Genomic DNA, 18,311 nt, shown 5'->3' with positions numbered 1-18,311 from the left:
TCCATTGATTCTGGCTGATATTCTTCTACCACATAGTACCCTTGACACTTTTCTCCACCTGTTCCAACCTGCACTCTCTATTGCTCTGAACTATTGACCTGAGTACTTGAAATCCTCAACATTCTTTATTTCTACGCCCTGTAACCCAGTGGCGGGCCGTGCATTTTACATCTAGGCCTTCAGTGGTGCTCCGAATCAATCCACCCACCAATAATTAGAATAAACCATTCTTGCTTGATCAGTTCCTGACCATTATGACATTTTTTCTCTGAATGAAATCTGAACACACCGAGACAAAGCCTGGTCCCATGGCGGGAGCCACAAAAACGGACAGTAGCCACAATAAATACCTTCATAGCAAACATGCAACACATAAAAAACACCAATAATAACCTTATAAAATTTCAGCATTATTAAGGAAGATAGCAGCATTTTACTGACCAAAATTCTGATAATTTGTAGACAAGATCCATCCTCCTCCCTTTCCTCAAATAGAGTTCTACTATTCTGTCATGCAGATCATCTGTGCGCTTTGTCTCCAAGCACTCCTAGTAATACAATATGCAGTGTACCTCGGAGCCTGTGAGCCAGGGATACTGGACATAGTTCGTGGCTTGAAAATGTCGGACAAATCCTTTTCCTGGTTGTGACAGGTTTGCTAGCTTTGGAGTTACCTGACCTTTCTTTACTATGTCCAGCTTTTCTTCAAAACTCCATCTAGAAAATGGCTTTAACAATATATTAGCAACGAACTCTGTTTCTTCTTCTTCTTCTTCTTCTCCTGCAGCCACTGTGGGTTGAAAATACCGATATTAAACAAACACAACTACATTTCTGTTCACAGCTTGCTAGTACGCTTCTCCTCGCTAATACAGTACACTTGTCCACTCTCTGACTATGCAATCAGAGGGTGTGAATACGCTGGCGTGACTGTAGCCTGCTAGAAGGCTTCGATGTTTCCAACTCAACAGTGTCATCAACACTCATTATAAGGGCTTGCAGAACTGATTGTGCAGCGCCACCCCACACACACACACAGGCAGATTCCTTTGACTTTGACCCTGCCTGGCAACAGATTATGGCTCAAATGTGATTGGTTAATATGAAGATGCATGTCTGGAAGCGGCACAACCAGGAGAAAAGCTATGAAAGGAAATGAACAGACCACTTGGAATTATTTAATAAGTATTTATGGACAAAATATAATTAACGTTTGTGATTCAGATGTTTTTTTAGGCCAGCATAGAAGGCCTTGCAGGCCCTGACAGCCCACTACTGCTGTAACCTAACCGTTCCACTTTGGTACCTCTCATTCACATACATAAATTCTGTCTTGCCGTGAGTAACCTTCACTCCTCTCCTATCTAGAGCATAATCCACCTCTGCTCTCACTACAGATGACAATGTCATCTGCAGACATCATGGTCCATGGTGATTTCCTGTCTAATATCATCTGTCAGCCTGTCAATTACCACTACAATTTTGTCCATCTACAGCACCCCTCACTACTACTTCTCTACCACGCCAACATTCTTAAAGCAAATGTGGCATTTGTAGTACTCTTTCTGGGCATGAAGCCATACTGCTGCTCACAAAAACTGACTTCTGCTCTTAGTCTAGTTTACACTACTCTTTCCCATAACTTCATTGCATGGTTCATCATCTCTAGAGTTACCGCAAATTTGCACATCTCCCTTTAAAATGGACACCATCACACTTCTCCATTTCTCAGGTATCTTCTCACTCTCTGAGATCCTGTTGTATAATCTAACCAGAAACTCTACCACTGTCTTTCCCAGACACCTCGATACCTACACAGGCATATCATCAGGACCAATTGCCTTTCCACTCTTCATCCTCTTCAATGCCCTCCTCACTTCACCTTCTCTTTCATTTTCCTCACTTATCAGCTCTTCAAAGGACTATTTTCTTCATCTTATCCTTCTAGCATCTGTCAGTACATTTCCCTCTTTATCCTTAGTCCCCCTAACCTGCTGTACATCATTTCCATCTCTATGTCTGTTTCACCAACCTGTATAGATTATTCTCTCCCTCCTTCCTGTCCAACCGAGCATACAAGTCATTGTATGCCCTTTGTTTTGCCTTTGCTATCTCTATCTTTACCTCACGTATCTACCCGTACTCCTGTCTGTTCTCTTCAGTCCTCTCAGTATCCCACTTTGTCTTTGCTAACCGCTTTCTCAGTATATACTCCTGCACTTCCTCATTCCAGCACCAAGTCTCCTTATCTACTTTCCTTCCAGATGACACACCAAGTACTCTCCTACCTGTCTCCCTAATAGCACTAGCTGTAGTTGTCCAATCACCTGGATGCTCTCCCTTGACCACCCAGAGCCTTTCTTAACTCCTCCTTGAAAACCATACACTCTTCCCTTTTCAGCTTCCACCACTTTGTCCTCTGCTCTGCCTTTGTCCTCTTGATGTTCATTGTCACCAGATTCATCCAGCAAATCACCATCCCATGCTGCCTGGCTACCTTGCAGTCACTGATTTCCTTCATATTACATCGTACGTACAGGATGTAGTCTACCCACTGATCCTACCTCCGTTAATAAGTTCCCCTATGTTTCACATTTTCACTCACTCACTTTCTCAATTGCTCACTTCCTGACTTATTTTCTCTCATCTATTCAAACACTCAGTTGCTCACTGGCTGACTCAATCATTCAACTGAATGACTGACTGACTCACTCACTCACAAACAAACTAACTTAGCCACATATTGACCTGATCACCCACTTACATGTAGACTCACTTATACTTTTTCACATAGTCACTCACCCTCTCATTTTTCTCAATCAGCCATTTACCGGCTCACTATAACACACACACACACACACACAGAATTTTATTAATATACTCGCTCACTATATTTATACTCACTAATTCACATATTCAGTCACTAATACATGACACACACATTCATTCACTCACTCACTCACTCACTCTGATCAGCTGAGAGGACTTGGCTGTAAACCAGGTTTTTATTCCACGGCAGATCAGCGGGGATGTCTGACGAGCAGCAGCAAAAATGACAGACTCTTCCTCTTCTTTTATTAGCAATTTCTTCCATTATTTCCTTTTTTTCTTTTTCTAGCAGCCTCATTCTCAGATAAGAAATTCTGTACGGGTCACTAATTTCTCTCAGTGCCGTGAAATATTATCATCTCCAGCAATTACATTAGCTGAACTAAAAATATTTTGGAGATGAAAGGACTCGGAAAGCAGACCTTTAAGCTAAAGCTGCACAATGGCGCAAATTTGATTTTTATTGTACTTTTTCAATAACAGGGAGGGTTTTCTAAATTGGTCTCCTGTTCTAGATTTCCATGACAATGTAAAAACGGGGGCACGCTTTTTTTTTGTTTTTTATTTTATATGTTTTCTTTGAAGCAAGTGCAAAGGAGCTGGCAGATCTGCAACTGAAACTGTGTTACATACCTTGACTCGCAGGTTTAATTCGTTCTGTGACCGAGCTTGTAACCCAAGTATGCCGTATATCTAATCAGATTTCCCCATTAAAATGAATGTAAGACCCCTGTAGTTAGGGGTTGTCAAATAAGAAAAAATGTGGAAAAAAACAATGATGCAAAATGAAAGAGAATGTAATGAAATAAACCGGTTTTATTAAGTGTATTTACCTTGAAGATTGGATGAAGAAGTCAGCAGCAGCAGAGGAGGCTGACATTAGTGTTTCGCTCCATACCTACTACAAAGCACTATTAAGCACTGCTTAATTTTACGTGCACACTATACAACACTTCATTGCTAAAGTTATTTTAGCGGCAGACTGAATACCGTCCCGTTTTTAAACCATAAAACCTTGGCAGACTGCTGCACAAAACCCCCTAAATGTCTTGTGCTATCTCACAGATGATGCTTTTGGTTATTGTATCTCAACAACAAATATTCCATCTCCTCATGGGCAAATCGACAACATGCTCACTCTCATTCATATTTTTGCGAAGTTACCTAGTGGCGGCCAACGTATCTGACTGTTTTTAAACACCACTTCAAGGACTTGCGGCGGCAGTCGAAAGCTAACTCCGCTTTCTCGTAGCTCAGATCTTGGCTTGTATCACAAAGTAAAAAAATCAACTGAGCAACAATTCGGATCTCGGAAAATTTCAAGTCAAAAACATAAATTCAACATTGGAGTCTCTTAAATGTTATGGTGACCAACGGTTACCAATCTTATATCTGTTACCAATCTTCATCGTTGCTCCAACGCAGGTTGATGCATGTTGTCGGTTCTGATTGGTTGCTGGAGTGGGCAGGGATAAGTCTTAGAGTAAGTAAGTCCTTTAAATCAACATGACTTGGCAAATAAGACTTGCTGTTGATGAGGAACGCACTGTCTCTTCCTAGTTCTACTTGTGATCAGCCACTCACTCGTAATATAAGGTAGTTACACACTTGAACACTACACATTGAATTCTCTCACTCATTCAGTTTATAACCATTTAACAAAGTCAGATACTTGATCAACAAATCACCCATATTTACTGAGGGAAGAATTCTCTGATTAACCTCTGACAGCCACTGTCCACTCTCTCACACAATAATTAGCTAACTCATCATCTACTTAGCAACCAAATAATTCACTCACCTTCTAACTCACGCACTCAGTCACTGACATTTTTGTTTGATTGTTTGTGTGTTTTTCTCCCAGCAGTCCGAAGTAACCCTAACATCATGTAAACATGGGACGGAGGAGCATTCATATCCTGTCAGGTTTACTTCATAGGCCTGTTTGCTGCCAGCTCTTTTATTCTTATATTTGTTTTTTTTCCATTTGCTTTTGTCTGGCATTTCTCTGTGGACAGACACACACACAAACCCACAGAAATGCACAAAATCCTTCATCGTGTTTTTCCAAGTTTAAATCTTGCAGTGTCAGAGAAAGAAGCCGGAAGAGCCTGACAGAGATAATTATGTCTGAATCTGCAGTGACCGCTGGCCATGATAAATCTGCATTAGCTGGGCTGAAATCATTTCTGGACAGAATTCTGGTGCATGAAATGAAACAAAATGAAAACAAAACCAAATATTAAAAATCGTAAAGAAAGACCAAAAAAGCAAAAAGCAAAAACTAAGAGGAAAAAAGAAAAAAAAAAATATATATATATATATATATATATGTATAAAACCTGAAAAAATACCTTGCATGGATGGTTATATTATGATTATGATTATTGGGTTAGTTTCGCATATTTCAGATTTTGGATTCAAGATTTGTGTTGCTTTATATTTTGCAAATTATGTAAATACATCATCTGAAAAGCAGCAATTTGGGTGAAACAAAAATGTTGCAATAACATAATACATCCGAAGACATATGTTTCTTAATTTTCTTTCTTCCTCTTAAGAACAGGCCCCAAATGGTAAAAACACAAAAGATTTTTGAAAATCATGGCGCAGCTAAATGATAAATAAACACATTTCCTGGAGCACAAAAATAATCTCAAGTAGCACTATTTCGGGGTGATGACTTCCAAAAGGGTGTTATTGTTGTTGGGAACCTCACTGCAGCTTCGTTTGCCATTTATTTAAGTCAGGTGTCGTCCACGTGGAGAAACAGCAGAGAGGCATCTTTTTTCTGCCTCATCACTGTCTGCTGCCCGACTTCGTTATTGCCTGGTGCTTCTGGGAATAATATATATCAATCATATTGTTCCGACTCAGGCAGTAATGCTTATTTCCCTCATGAATACAATTGCATAAGCACACACACACACACGCACACACACACACACACACACACACACACACACACACACACACACACACACACACACACACTCAAGCGCACGCGCTGACAGGATGCGTGGTGTCGGCGAAGGAGCAATAAACAGGCAGAGTCTGTCAGCAATGGAGGGGATGGAGATAACAGGAAGGAAGGGGGTGGGTGTCAGGGTTTCACACCTGATCCCAATCGTAATCGGCGCAAGCTACAGCAGATGCCGCTAATCAAGATCCCTATAAAGGGCAGCGGCATGCTCTGCCTGGCGTTGAGGGATTGTGGCGCTCATACCACTGTGGAGCCCTGCCATTGTGGCTCTCATACCACTGTGGAGCCCTGCCACGACCGGACCCCATCCCTGCCACGACCGGCCCCCAGGTGTAGCCTCTGTCCCCTACCTCGTTACGACCGGACCCAGTCGGTCGGTGTAACCTCGGTCCCCTACCCCGTTACAACCGGACCCAGTCGGGCGGTGTGACCTCTGACCCCGTCCTGCCTGCAACCCGTCCTGTCTGCCACTCTCCCTGGGGCCTGTCCTGCCTGCTTCCCGTCCTGGTGAGACCCAGCCTCTGCCGTCCCATCCCATCCGCAACCCGTCCTGCCATTTCAATGCAATAAAGCGCTTTCAACCCATCCCTGCTCTGAAGTGTGGTTCCCTGCTTGAGTCTGCCCCAGCAGCCCATGACAGTGGGATGAGATGGGGGAGGAGTGAGAGAGCGTAAGACTGAGGAGAAGAGGAGAGAGAGCCGTCAGGTTTATGGGCCAAATAGAGACCTCATTGATCTGGAGACAGAGGCCATCACACTGGTTCAGTGAACACAGCATCGGCAGGCAACAAGGAGATTGAGGAGTTAGTTGGGGGGGGGGCAAGGATGCACGCAATGATGTGGTGGAAAAGCAAATTTATTCCCGAATTTTCTTCAGTCAAACATGCTCACACACACAGCGTCCAAAATGACTGAGGCAATTGTTTTAAGAAGGTGACAATATAGTAGTAACTGGCTACTTAGGTTGCAATGAAATAAAAAAGAATAAATATCAAGATGTTATTAAAAATATGGAGCAAAAAGGAGAGAGACTTTGCATTAGCGTTGGTCAAATACAATGAGAGAAAAAAAAACGGAGGACAAAGATTGCGTTGGTCTGAGGCGATGGAGAGATCAAATGTCAGACAGGCAAAAGGTACAAGGCAATTGAGTGGCCCGAGCTTGTGTTGGTGTGTGAGTCTGTGCATATGTCTGTTGTTGTGACAGCTTGACCTGAGCTCCACCGCACGGACAGAAACCATTAGAGATGGAGGGATGGAGTGAAAATAACCCAAAGGTACTGTCAGAGAGAGAGAGGAGGAGGAAGGAGGAATGGAGGTAGAAAGGATGGAGAGAGAGAGGAAGGGAGGTTGGAACAGAACAGGGAGATGTGGAGAGGAAGAAAAGGGAGAGGGGAAGCAGAACGAACAGAGATATAGAGGCAGAGGAGGGAGGGATGACGGCAGCACGGAGAGAGATGGCTGGAAACATTCAGATGAGTTGACTCACTCCCATGATGCTAGATTGTGTAAGAAAGTGTGTCTCGATTGTGCTGACATGTTGCAGAGATGAGTCAACAAGCACACACAGGCGCATGCACACACACACACACACACACACATGCAGTGAATGGAGACTCTCAGTGGGAGTAGCAGGTTCAGTGTAAATAATAAGGAAATGACCTCAAACTGAGTGAGAATTTTCCAGAATGGCCATAAGCTATTTGAAAAGCACAACTGAAGATCTGAACCTAAAATATCCAGAATATATTCAACTTTTGATTTGAGTGAGATTCCCGGTAATCTGTGTCGGTAGGGAGTCTGGGCGCGGACACAGAGGAGCGGCTGGTGGAGCACCTTCTCAACCCGGCGCACTACAACAAACTGATCCGCCCAGCCACCAATGGCTCGGAGCTGGTGACGGTGCAGCTGATGGTGTCGCTGGCACAGCTCATCAGTGTGGTGAGTGGGAATAAATCCAAAATGACGCAGACTGGAGTTGCATGTTATGACTCTGGAACAAAATTAACAGACGCCTGCCTTTAATTAGTTTTGATTAGTTAATTAATGTATTGTTTGTTTTGGATTTTATTGTTTATGGATAAACTCAGACAGTTTCTTCTGAGTAATTTTAGTTTATTTATTTTTCATTTCCTGCCAAATTCTTGCAGATTTCACCAACAGGTTATCTAGTAATTATTCTTTCACTGAGCATTTTCTTTATATTACTATTTATTTTAATGATTTGCCAGGTGTTCTGAATGAGATTCCATAACTTCAGATAATCTGTGGTTTCCATGGAGTTCTGCTCCCCTGCTCGATTGTTAAGTTGGCAGTTGCTCTGTCTGAAACAGAAATTAGTTTTTCTTCCTGTTATTTTATATTATCTTTTTTTTATTTTTAAGTAATTCATTGTTTCCTGCCAGTTTTCATTTGACTTACTGCTTTAAAAATATGTATTTAATAGTAAATTTAATGTACTTTACTGATTTCTTGTTGTTTCTGTTGGTAAAAATTATCATTTCTGCATCTCGTCGGAAATGGTGCGCTAACCCTGCTGTTGTTCTACTTCTGCAGCACGAGAGAGAGCAAGTAATGACAACCAACGTCTGGCTGACGCAGGTTAGACTTCTCACTCTTCAACCTGACCTAGAGCTGAAATTCACCATTGAATTGCAGGAGGCATTACCTGAATAATAAAGAATATAAAGAATTTATCAGGAAATTAGCTCGATAAGCAAGAAAAACAGATCTAATTACCGTGATGAAATGATCTGGAAGGAAATTACCAAATTGGTGAGAAATGTAAAAGAAAATATCTGCGATCGTCTCTAAAAAGACGTGGATATTGTGACCCTGTCTAAATACTGGGTTACGGATGGGTCCCGCACCATGGTTGAACATGTACGTGTTCATGTTTACATAAGAAGGTTAAAAATAAAGCCAACACACACAACCACGTACACGAGGAACCTGATGCAGGTGAGGTAGCTCGTTGAAACATAAATTGACATAAATACCGTTCTATAGATGAAACTGGATGGTTCTGTTTTATCATTTGCTTTTTTGTTTTATCAGAATGTTTATACTTTACTGCATTCTTGCACATCCTGTTCACATCTAAATGCTTTCACCCCTGAAGATTTAGACATGTAATCACATGTTGGTCAGCCGAGGCGTGGCCAGAGAGTTTTTGTTTTTTGTCTGAGGGTGGGAAATGTGGACCTAAAAGTGGCCTCTAAGCATAGACGAGTCCCGCGTGGGTCCCTGGGCTTCTGGTGCAGCCATTTGGGTGATTGACAGGCAGCGGCATGGAGGACAAGATCATGGTGATCGATTTGTTTTTTAAACTCAAGGAGACACTGAGGATAGTGTGCTAATGTTCTCACACAGGAAAATGGCAGTTTTATTGCACCTGTAAGATTATGTGGACTTGCCCCTCCTTCCTGAAATGAGTTGTGACTTTCATGACATGGTGGCAATATTTCCTCTAAGCCAGGGATGTCAAACTCATTTCTCATCTTGGGCCACATACAGGCTAGGTAGATGTCAGGTGGGCCGGACCATTAAAATGATAGCATACTCAGCAATAAATAACCAAAATATAATGTCTTTCCTCTGTTTCGGTGTAAAGAAGTACAAGGACATTAGGAAAATTTTGGAATTTAACGAAAAATCCTTTTACAAAACATTTAATGAAACACCTCATATTTCCGTAAACAAACGTGTAATTTACTTTTATCATTCACATGTATGCATTTCTACTCATCCCACTGATCGTACAAAGGCCCAAAACTTTAACAAGTAGTTGGTATTGAAAAATATAGTAATGCACTTTAAGATTAAATGAGACTTATAAAGAAAGGGATTTTTAAACAATTTACACATGGGCATATAAAATCTAAATTAAATCCCTGTCTACACCTTACAAACTAAAGAGAGTGCTATTAAATGTGTAAGGAAGAAGGTATTCACCTGTCCTGTAAATGTGTAAACTTCATACATGAAACATGCATACACATACAATACATACTGAAAATGTACAGAGTTGCATGAACAGTAGAATTCCACTATACTCTTTTGTAGTGAAGCTGGTGACTAACACTAAATTGCATATTTTCGCTAGCAATTAGGAAGCTGGCTTCACTGATTTCTTGGCTATCGGTGAAAGTGGACTGCTGTTTCCTCAGACCCGCCAGCAATTTGTTGAGCTTATCTCTTCTCAGTTGTCTTTGCAAGCTGTCATATTTTTCGTTGTGATGAGTCTCGTAGTGGCGCCGAATATTATATTCCTTAAATACCGAAACTTGTTGCAAACACACCAAGCAGAGAAAGGTCTCCCGTGCGTCTCCGTAAATAAATAGGACGTAGTCCATTTTCCTTTGAAAATTCTGCACCCTTTATCTACTTTTCTCTGTTTTGATAACGACGTATTGGCTAATGAGGGAGTAACGAGGAGGTAGAGAACAGGGTAGAAACAACGCCATAACAAGCAGCAGATGCCGCATTGACAACATCTGCTGATTGGTCTGTCTCAGTGATGTGGATTGTCTTCTACTCTGATTAAAATAGTGCACCCCCTAGCGGAATATTCTTGAATTGCATTTCATTAAAAAAATTAAATCCTTGTCTTTTATGCATTTTTTTCAAATTATTATTCAAATTATCCTGAGGGCCTGATCAAATCTTCTTGTGGGCCAGTTCCAGCCTATGGGCTGTATGTTTGACACCCCTGCTCTAAACGCAGTTGTGCACTGCTCGCATACTCTCAGCACACAAGAAAACCTATTCAGCGCAGTGAGCACACTACAAATGAATTCGATATATAACATTTTTGTCTGTGAAATTTTGCTGTGTAACTCAGTGAGTGACAGGTGTCCAGCCAATCATACGATATGAAGCAATTACGCTATGCAGCCAATCACGTCATTGTCAGTACTTGCGCACGTGCTCTGCCCATACATGCTATTTAACAATAATAACTGTGGCAGAGTTAAGTGACATGCTAACCCCTTATCAACGAGTGGGCAGTCCCACTCCCACACTACGTCCACTCATTAAACCAAAGCAAAAAAGAAATGCAGTTCTTTTAAGTTGGAATGGCTGTCGGAGAATGTGCACTGGTTGAGATTTTTTTCTTTTTGGTGTGAGAAAGGTTTGCTCTGCAAAACATGCAGCAAAGTTTAAGTAGTAAGCTGGTCTTCTGATGGAAAAATATGGACTCAAGCGTCCATTCAGCAGAAAAGTCATATGAATACTGTTGGAATTATACGAAGACTCAAGATGGGAAAAGAGATTGGTACATTATTGCGGGAGAGCACAACGACTTGAGAGAAAAAGAACGAGCTGTCACACAAAAAAAAAATCTGACCCTGAGCAAGTTAAAGTTCTCATTGCCAATATTCTACTTGCCATCAAAATGAATGCATCCATGTTGTCAGTTGGCCCAAAGAGTTACATTAAAAGTAAACTAATGGAAATTGCTGTTGTAATTTGGTTCTGTTAATAAGCCATGAAACTTGCTATGATCCCAGGTGTGATACTTGTGTGTGGCCACAGCATGCACATCTAATGCTCACAGTGGTCCTTAGTGTGCTCAGGGAGGTTGCCTGTATGCCCAGTCATATGAAAAATTAGAGGGAACATCGGATGGCGGCCATAGTACATGGAAAATCAGGCGTAAAGTAACCAATGACATAGAAATTAAGACATTTGTCTTGAAACCAGCATGTAACCTCCTGTAAGTTACAGGAAAATGTGCAAATTTAACTTGAAATTAGTTCTAAAATTAATTAGTAGGTCAAATAAGATTATTATAAATAAACAGAAATGATCCAAATTAACCCTGCGAGCAATTACTTTAGGTAAAAAAATATATGAATAGAAAAAGGAAAATTAGCCAGAAACAAATTAAACCTGGTTAAAAAGTTAAATGAAAAAGATATCATGAATTTATACCAATATAATCACCGCATCCAAATGGGGTCAATGATCTGAAAATATTTTTCCTTTTCAAATGCCACAGAATCACCTCAGAAGCATAAGAAATTAGTAATGTTTACCTTTTGAAAAAAGAATCCATGAACATAATCATGAAGTGTAATGTGTTCTGATTCTCTGCTTACTGGTGAAAACTATGGTTTGTCATCATCTGAGGAGGCACAGGATCTTCCCCAGAACACATGACACTTCCTAGAAATGAGCAATAAATACCCTGAATTTAAGGGAAAAGAGAAAGAAAAATGGAAATGATCTAATTATTCCTCAATAAACATGAAACACAAGGGAATAAAGTTGAAATGACTAAGAAATGTACAAATACAGAGTCAATACAACAAAAGAGTGATAGCGGAGTCAAAGTGAAGAAAAATATTTATCATGAAAAATGCCAATTAAAAAGACTTAAAAGGAGCAATAGATTACCTTTCACAAAAAAAGCACCAGAAAATGCTGTGAAAATAATCAATATTTGCTCATTGTACCTCCGCACCTCGGGTTCGAACACTGTGATGTCATTGTCTTAGGCGGCACAGGATGTTCCCCGCACATCATGTGATGTGTCACATGGGCCGGCGGCCAACAGACGGGGGCGCGTCCTCGTCCCTCTGACTTTGTGTGACCTGACAGCGTGTTTGTGTGTCTGTGGGCCCCCAGGAGTGGCAGGACTACCGTCTGACTTGGGCCCCTGAGGAATTTGACGGAATGATGAAGGTCAGGCTGCCCTCAAAACACATCTGGCTGCCTGACGTAGTCCTTTACAACAAGTGAGTCAGTCAAAGTGCGGGTGCACACTTGCACGCACGAACACACACACAGAAGATTTTTCAGTTTTCTGCCTGACATAAAATTTTTAGAAATGATGTTTCAGAGAACTTGTTCTTGTATAGGGCTAATGGCTTTTTCGATAATATAAGAGATAAATGAAAACAGCTGTATGGGGATAATGACCAGTTTTCTTAAAATATTTTTTTCTGTTTTATAGCATCATAGCCCTTGAAGGTTTATCTTTAAAACTCATTTGTGTAATAAATATACATATAAAAAAATAAAATATTAAATATAAATAAATATTTAAAAATGGAAGAAAAATATACTGTCCATATGCGAACAGTAGTTCCAATTCACAGGTCAGCTGCCGTGCCTGGGTTAGCACTGACCCAACCTTGGCCCTATGTGGCCCTGCATCCCCAAATGTTTGCTTCCTGATTCGCAGAATCATAGTTTGTCACAGCTCCAACAAAAACATTTTAATTTTATGAAAATGGACCAGGAATTAGTACCCTCCTTGAATCTTTTCCCCTTTGACGCCAGGATATGCCGCAGTGATCCTGCATCTGAATGGTGTCATCTGCATTTGCAACTGGCGTCGCCGTTTGTCCAGTAAGCTGTGGATGTTACCTGTATAACAGGGGCAGCACTGCCACACATGATCGGATGCATCAACATGAATCAATTAATTCTGCAATGCCATAGGTTCGCATCTCAGAGGGGCCCACTTCGAAGATGGAGTCGCCTGCACTGCCGTCGTGCGACCGCGTGCACATGTACAGTTAGGCGCAAGCTCACTATGTTGGTACAGTGAGCACACAACAACGCACTTGCAAAAAAAAGGAAAAAAAATTGCCTCTCTGGTCTGATTCTCTGAATCATGATTTTTTTTCAGTTTCTGTGCAGTGATGCTCACACATCTCCTCACACACACACTGAACCCTAGATGAACCACAATGCCCATACGCACACAACACACTTTCGGCTTCATCTCATTCTCATTACTTTTTCTATATTGCCTTATGTAGAGGCTACTAGCAGTGTCTAAAGGCCACAAAATCAAATGACAATGATCAATGTAATAAAACAAATACAGTGGAGCATCAGGTTGCAAATTTAATTCATTCTTTGACACCCTTCATGAACCAAAATGTTTTGCATCCCAAATCAATTTTTTTCCATTGCAGTCAATGTAAATACCATTGATCTGTTCTCCACCCCCAAATAACATTCTGCAGTGTTTGAAACGTTTTTAATGGGTTGATTTGTGGCAGAAGAGAAAACCTTGATTATTACCTAGTGTCTGGTGTTCTTTTTCCTCTTGCCAGCACTTTTACTTGGCATTTTCATCACTCAGTCAGCAAAAGTAAAGCATTCTCATGTATGAGACCCTTGATAATGCTAACTCTATCTCCAGCAAACTGTTACTAATCCAAACTAACAATATCATAGTCACCCGTTTAATCACATTGCCTGTCCTTAGCACATCTTTGTTCTTCTGGTTTGTACAGAAGGTTGACTCAGTCATGTCATATTGCTTGGTGAAATCTGTAACACGAACACCATTCTCACATTCAGCTACTATTTCCTTCTTCAGTTTAACTGTAATTCTTCTAACACCACTGGCACTAGTACTTTTAACTTTTTTGGGAGCCATAATGAGGGATAGCTTACTTCAAAAAAGCACAAAAAAGCAGTATGACAAGAGAACGAAACAGTGATCCACAAGTACCGCGCAAACTGCGCGGTACTTGTGCCGGTATGCAATAACACTGCCGGTATGCAATAACACCACAGCATGGAAAGCCTGTGAGGTTTTTGTGATTGTGTGTTTGTACACTGAGACTTGTTCCCAGCTCGGTGCAAAATTTGATTGCAAACTGTTTGAAGGTCGATTTGGTCTTGATTAGGGGCAACGTAAGCCTATGGTTCTACTGGAAATCCATGTAAGCTGCTTTTGCAGTGTTGGAACCTTTTGCAGTTTTAGAACTTTTTCAGGAACTGGACATTTTTTGGGGTTGGCATTCTCAAAGCATAGGAACAGGGACCCCAATTCCTAGAACCATTTTAGCACCTACTCTGTAGGAACTATGTGATGTAGGTGTTTGGCAATTGGTGGAACTCATGTGCCACGCCCATTAGATTCAAGATTCAAGATTCAAAGCATTTATTGTCACATGTGCAGTGTAGAAACGAGTTTCCCTGTACAGTGAAATTCCTACTTTGCTGTCCGCAGTGCATTGGAATATGTGCTGGTAGAAGAGTGTAAACATTGTTATAGATATGATTATAGATATGAATGTGAACATTGCAATAGAACAGTGACTACAGTGCAATAAGACGTTTGAGTGCAGCTTGGTGTGCAACTCACAAAGTGCAGGTGCAAGGATGAGTTGATACTTCTTGCAGGCAGCAAAGTGCCAGGCCATTTTGAAAAAAAGTCACTGGTCAGCTGTTTTCTTGCCACTTGCGAAAAGATAAAATAAACCAGCAAGAAATTACAGGGATTGTCAGGGTTCGGGGCACTAGAATAAAATTTTGGCCAAAATAAGTTAGCTAACAACTGGGTTTATTTCAGTGCAGGTAGAAAATATAAACACTCAATGACTTCTGCAACACTTAAAAACAAGGAAACAAAACAAGGAAACATAGATTTACCACCATTTTTCCAAATGCTTCATAGACATACGGGATCATATATTCCAACAAAAAGATATTGGTCCGAAAATGAAATGGATCACAATAAGATTTTGCGGCTTTCACATCAAAATGTCATTGATCAAATGAAGATCCCGTGATTCCAGGCAAAAAAAAAAACAGCAAAAAAGGGAAACCCTTAGATGAAAAGGTTCTCAACATATGTGAAAGTCTGGCATATTCATGTTAACATGTTCCATAAGTGTAAGAACAGTTCGTGTGTGTGTGTGTGTGTGTGTGTGTGTGTGTGTGTGTGTTTATGTGTGTGTGTGTGTGTGCACAAGGGCAACACTCCTGGTCGTTTGATGTAATTGGGATACATAAGCACAAACTTCTTGTCCCTTCAGGGTGACAACATTTCTGCAAGTTCTGCTCCTCATTCCTTTTGATAGTGTTTGGTTCTTACGCTTCTATTTGCTCCTCTGATCTTGGAAAATGTTCACTCCCTCTCAGAGGTAACAGGAAAGAAAACAGATGTTTAAAAGGAGGTAGTCTTGTGTATTTGTTTAAACCCTTGTAGGGTTTAGAATGATTTGCCAGATGAGGAAGAAGCTAATGGCTAACAAGATAGCTGCTATACACAATATTAAACTGGTGTTTTTATCTTGTTTTGTAGTTATTATTTTACTTTTTATGAACACTAGTTAAAGAAATGTAAATTAAATTACCGTATGTTTACAATCATGTGTTTTAAGGGTCACATAAACTCCATGATTCTGCTCTGAAACCAGCCATACAAATGACAATTTAAGAATTATCACAGAGATTGCAATTTAGCATGCAAGGAATGTCAATTTAACATCAAAGCGGCGTCTATCTGACGTCAAAGGCATGGCCATTTTCAACAAAGATACATCATTGAAACATCAAACAGGTGTCAAATCACAGGGGTGGTCAATTTAAGATAATCTAAATGTCAAAAATACATTCTTTATTGCCAGCATCTTAACAACACTCTTCTAAATGTATAACAAGTGAGTGTTTCATTAGGATTTCATCTTTTAAAGGATTATCAATAATCCCCACTCCCTTTTGCATTTCTTCCTCCAAGTGCTGATGGTGTCTACGAAGTATCGTTCTACTCCAATGCTGTGGTCTCCTATGACGGCAGCATCTTCTGGCTGCCCCCGGCCATCTACAAATCTGCCTGCAAGATCGAGGTGAAGCACTTCCCCTTTGACCAGCAGAATTGCACCTTGCGTTTCCGCTCCTGGACCTACGACCGGACCGAGATCGACCTGGTGCTCCGCGCCGACGTGGCCAGCATGGACGACTTCACACCCAGTGGCGAGTGGGACATCATCGCGCTCCCAGGTCGACGGAACGAGAACCCAGCTGACCCCACCTACGTTGACATCACGTATGATTTCATCATTCGCAGGAAGCCTCTTTTCTACACCATCAACCTCATCATCCCGTGCGTTCTTATCACCTCGCTGGCCATCTTAGTTTTCTACCTCCCGTCTGACTGCGGCGAGAAGATGACGCTCTGTATTTCCGTGCTCCTCGCCTTAACTGTCTTCTTGCTGCTGATCTCCAAAATTGTCCCACCCACTTCCTTGGATGTCCCTCTTGTGGGGAAGTACCTAATGTTCACCATGGTCTTGGTCACCTTCTCTATCGTCACCAGTGTGTGCGTGCTCAACGTGCACCACCGCTCACCTACCACGCACACCATGCCCCCCTGGGTCAAGCTTGTCTTTCTCAATAAGCTCCCCGCCTTGCTCTTCATGCGGCAGCCCAGGAACAGCTGCGAGCGACAGCGTCTGCGCCAGAGGCGGAGAGCCCAGGAGCAGAAGGATGGTGGGCGTGGCGGTGAAGCAGGGGCTCTGATGGTGGGGCTGGGGCTGGCCAGCACTGGCGGGAATGGAGGAGCAAGCTCCACGGGGGTGTTTGGCAAGGAGGACAGCGAGCCCTGTACCTGCTATGTCAACCGGGCGTCTGTGAAACAGTTCGGAGACCTGGCAGGTGCGGGAGGGGGCTCCACGGATGGCCTGAACAGAACGAGGGAGGGCCGAGAGGGGGGCTCAGGGAACCTGTCGCGGGCAAAGCAAGGTTCAGGTGGTCCCGCTCTGACCCAGGCCCTGCTAGCTCAGGCTTGCCCAGGCTTTGAGGAGGCTGTTGAAGGAGTGCGTTTCATCGCCAACCATATGAAGAGCGAGGATGATGATCAGAGTGTAAGTATCATGCGAAGGCCTTTTAAATATGTATTTAATTGCAAATAGTTGTTGTTAATGTTACATCTTTTTTGTCATTACAAAACTTTGTTTAACTTACGACTGTTTTACCCTTGCTAGTGAAGAAAGATCAATGTAGCCATCTAGTAAGGTCAAACAGACCTTCACGGGTATACTAGTTGATATGTTGTCCATTTGTTGTGTTAACCAGAGGCCTTCTCTTAAACATTATTAGTTTAAAAGTAAAGCCAGGTCTGGTATAACTAGTGGCATGTCACGCTGTACTAGTTACCAGCAGAGAAAAGAGACAATTGAAGCCAAAAAGTCGTACCAGCAATTTAAAGTTCCCCACAGCTTGACTTCACTGGGTTCCATCCATAGTTAAGATGATAGGCCTTCTTTTAACTCACTTATTAACTGGGGCATTTTAAAGATTCACTTGTGCTGGACAAAAAAAAAATCAACTAGTCATACTTCTAGATGTCTTTTTCCTAAATGTTAGTCAGTGAAACCTATAGAATAGGTCTCATTCAAACAAAAAGCAAGAGCAATATTTTATTTGAACAATTTTTAAAATGCTTATTTTTCTCCCCAAGAAACCAAATATTAAATGACAATAAAGAGATAATATAGAATTTCCCAAATTACATTTACCCCCTGGATAGTTTCACACTATCAGAAAATGTAGCAGTAAGACGTTTTATCAGAACAACGCACCATTACATACAGCCAGCCAATCTAACTGCGCTGTTCCCCGAATAAATCATCGTTGATCCCGCTTACAATGATAAATCACCTATCTAATAGTAGCATGTCACCATGCGGTGCAGATCTGTATCAGGTTGGATGGAGGCACATGGCAGTGCCAATCAGACATTCG

General features: G+C 41.6%; 1 protein-coding gene across 1 annotated transcript in view; it reads left to right on the top strand.

Moving 5' to 3' along the window:
• The window catches only part of chrnb2 (cholinergic receptor, nicotinic, beta 2), a 35,756-nt gene that overhangs the window by 13,566 nt on the left and 3,879 nt on the right, over positions 1-18,311 (top strand). The window contains exons 2-5 of the mRNA XM_086155772.1: positions 7,606-7,751; positions 8,367-8,411; positions 12,444-12,553; positions 16,306-17,431. Coding sequence (XP_086011898.1) covers positions 7,606-7,751; positions 8,367-8,411; positions 12,444-12,553; positions 16,306-17,431 — 1,427 coding nt within the window. The remainder of the gene's footprint in view (positions 1-7,605; positions 7,752-8,366; positions 8,412-12,443; positions 12,554-16,305; positions 17,432-18,311) is intronic.

Source organism: Fistularia commersonii, chromosome 11, assembly GCF_037954325.1.
Source record: "Fistularia commersonii isolate RoL2024-O1a breed Wild chromosome 11, RoL_Fcom_v1.0, whole genome shotgun sequence".
Lineage (NCBI taxonomy): Eukaryota > Metazoa > Chordata > Actinopteri > Syngnathiformes > Fistulariidae > Fistularia > Fistularia commersonii.
Note: the sequence above shows the minus strand (reverse complement) of the source record. Positions and strands in the feature narration are given on the sequence as shown.